The 2,972-nt window shown below is 38.2% G+C and overlaps 1 protein-coding gene across 1 annotated transcript; it reads right to left on the bottom strand.

Moving 5' to 3' along the window:
* Positions 1-216: 216 nt before the first annotated feature.
* Positions 217-2,306, bottom strand: LOC104446405 (TMV resistance protein N-like). Its single transcript, XM_018873240.2, has 2 exons — positions 1,728-2,306; positions 217-1,435 (listed from the first exon to the last, which is right to left on the bottom strand). The coding sequence occupies exons 1-2, from the start codon at positions 2,015-2,017 to the stop codon at positions 535-537; spliced, it is 1,191 nt and encodes a 396-aa protein (XP_018728785.2). The 5' UTR covers positions 2,018-2,306; the 3' UTR covers positions 217-534.
* Between the last annotated feature and the right edge of the window lie 666 nt (positions 2,307-2,972).

The raw sequence follows: 2,972 nt of genomic DNA, 5'->3' as shown, positions 1-2,972 counted from the left end.
TGTTTGTTTGTTTTTTTTTTTTTTTTTTTTTTTGGAAACTGAAAAGTAACTAAGGGATGGATGGAGTACAACATTAAAGCATAAAGGGGTCTCTCACCGTTCGGGATAAAGAACTTATAAAATTCACTGCCAAAAAATTGGATAAAGAACCGAATTGAAGGATTCACTCGCAGAAAAAGTTTCACATATATTATCATCCTCAAATGTGAATTCTTACAATGGAGAATGTGCCGCATATATATAGTGGTAACTAGGAAATATAAATGTCAATAGGAAATTTAAAACACATGAAAACTTGCAATTCAACTCAAATGTGAATTCTTACAATGGAGAATGTGCCATATATTTATAGCGGTAATTAGGAAATATAAAAGTCAATAGGAACTTCAAAACACGTGAAAACTTGCAATTCAACCCTCCAGCCTTGAATTGTATCAAGATTTGTGCAATGCAGTAAAACTCCAAAAGTGCAGGGCTTCTTCCTCCTCATTTGCTTGCCTAACTAACAAATGGGCTTTGGTTAATTGATGAATCTTAGATTGGATGTGAGAGTTGATTGTCTTCAATGGAAATTTCAAGCTCTGATCCTCTTGCATAACTGACTCGAAAGGCAGCTTGCCTATTTTTCGGGTTTTCTCGCAATAATTTCAAGGTTGTTTTCCATGTATATATGTTCATGTTGTCACGTAAAAAGGAAGCATGACGAACAATATCCGAAGGAAGCCCTCCAATAACTTGAACAATGTCTCTGGACAAGGAATCATACTCAGAAACACCTTCGGGAGTTTTCCCTTCAAAAGCATGCTCACGAAAGAGCCGAAGGGCACCGTGATCTCTCATTGGTTCAAGCTTGTATTTCTCAACTGTCTGACTATCAACAGCTCCAAAATCGAAAGCATTCAAAACCTCTCTTTTGTTTGTTGTCACGATGATTCTACTTCCTGAACCAAACCAAGTAAGCTTCCCAGCTAATGCTCTAATCTGTTCATCCTCATCCACGTCATCAAGCACAATAAGAACCTTTGCATTACGACATAGACTTGCTATTTCTTCAATCCCTTCACTGGAAGATTCAAGTGGTGCAGACTTTTGTTTTAGAAGGTCGGTAATCAACAGTCGTTGTGAAAGTGGGACTCCTTCCAAACTAATATCTTCAAGGAAGCTACTTGCATCAAATGACTTATGCATCTTATTGAAGACAACCTTTGCAAGTGTAGTCTTTCCGACACCGGGCACACCCCATATTCCAACAACGCGTACCTCTCCTCCTCGTACTTCGACCGCTTGTCCCTCGCCATAGGCTACACCAAGCTTTGCCATCATCTCTTGAACATGAAGATCAATTCCAACTAATTTGTCGGTTACAACTTGGTCCTCCCTCTTCAACAGTTGCACCACATGTGCAACAACTCTTTTTACGAGCTCGCCCTCGTGCCTGCAAAACGTTAAGTGATGAAGCACGAGGATGACAAGAAAGTCACCAAAAATATTTGAAAGTAGACAAAAATGAAAGTAGAGAATGGACCGACAAAAATTAAATCAACCCACACGGTCTATTCTTATGCATTGTTAAATTTTCGATCATTATCGATATGATCACATATATATTTATTCAGAGGGGTCTGGGTTCATTTTCACATCATCCTACACTCTTTGTTTGTTTGTTTGTTTGTTTTTTCATTCATACTGCCGAGAAAAAGGAAACCGAAAGTTAAAGCATTACCCACCCATTTAGGTCCCTCGGACTAAATCCCCTTAATCGCCCGATCTGTCGAAGAACCTCCTTCCATGTTTCGATGGTATTTGAGTCGACTCTGTCTATCTCATGGATATTGAAGGAACTTCCAAAATCCCCAGCCTGGTGCCTTACATCGGAGGGACTAACATCATAGAAAATAGGGAAAAAAATCTGTCCATTTGTTTTTCTGCACTCCCACATTTGTACCAGCTCATTGAGGCAAAATTCACTGAAAGCATAATTTTTGGAGAGGATGGCTATTGAGATCCTCGACCGCATGAGTGCCTCTTTTAGCTCCAGCCCAATCTCTTTTCCGGGACTGAGGTCATATCTATCATTGAAGACCCTGATTCCTGCTTCTACCAATTGTGTGTAAAGGTGAACCGTGATTCCATCGTGAGTATCTAGATGTCTAAAATTCAAGTATACATCATATTTGAATCCAGATGATGACGATGAGGTTGAAGATGATACCTGTCAAATTAATGAAACCAAACCGCTTCACATGACAAAAATAATTGTTCAGACCAAGCCTTATGCTTCTAGCCAAACAAAAGAAAAGAAAACACGGTTTTGTGGTTCTGATGGAGGCGAACCATAAACAGCAAGTGAACTGCGCCTGATCTTGCAAATTGCACACTTTGGCTTTTTTTTTAAATAATTCAAAATACTAAAAACATTGTAACACTCAAATGTTGATACAGGATTCATAATACTTTCAAAATTTAAACAATATTTTAAATTTTAGGAAAAAGCAAAAACAGTCAACAAGCCCAATGAATAATATCAATGAGAAAATTGTCCAAAAATTGTTACACTTATTGCATTTTTGCCAATTCAATCATAAACATTTCAATCTTATTAATTGAGTCTTAAACATTTTCAACTTTTGTCAATTGAGTCTATTTAATCATTTTTGCCAGAAATTGCTGACATGAATATTGGGCATCCAACATGGCATGACCGGCCTAATGTAGACATTTTTTTAATAATTTTTTTATTTTTTTCTTCTTCTTTTTCCGTTTCTCTTTGCCGGTGGCCAGCGAGGGCTGCTTCCACAGACTTGGTGAGGCCAAACCTTGCCTAGGCCATGACGGCCCTCGCCCACCAAATCTTGGGAGCTAGCCCTTGCCGGCCAACGGCAAAAAGAAAGGGAAAAAAGGGGGAAAAATAGAAAAGGAAAATTATTTATAAATAGTTTTTAGAATTTGGATAGGATCTCCTGTTTTCCAAA

Source organism: Eucalyptus grandis, chromosome 5, assembly GCF_016545825.1.
Source record: "Eucalyptus grandis isolate ANBG69807.140 chromosome 5, ASM1654582v1, whole genome shotgun sequence".
Lineage (NCBI taxonomy): Eukaryota > Viridiplantae > Streptophyta > Magnoliopsida > Myrtales > Myrtaceae > Eucalyptus > Eucalyptus grandis.
Note: the sequence above shows the minus strand (reverse complement) of the source record. Positions and strands in the feature narration are given on the sequence as shown.

What these genes read in the sequence shown, in the direction of transcription:
- LOC104446405 (XM_018873240.2), bottom strand. Translation starts at nt 2,017, where the DNA reads ATGCGGTCGAGGATCTCAATAGCCATCCTCTCCAAAAATTATGCTTTC. An exon ending in AGTCCGAGGGACCTAAATGG is followed by an intron (nt 1,436 to 1,727) that starts GTGGGTAATGCT and finishes AACGTTTTGCAG; the next exon opens with GCACGAGGGCGAGCTCGTAA.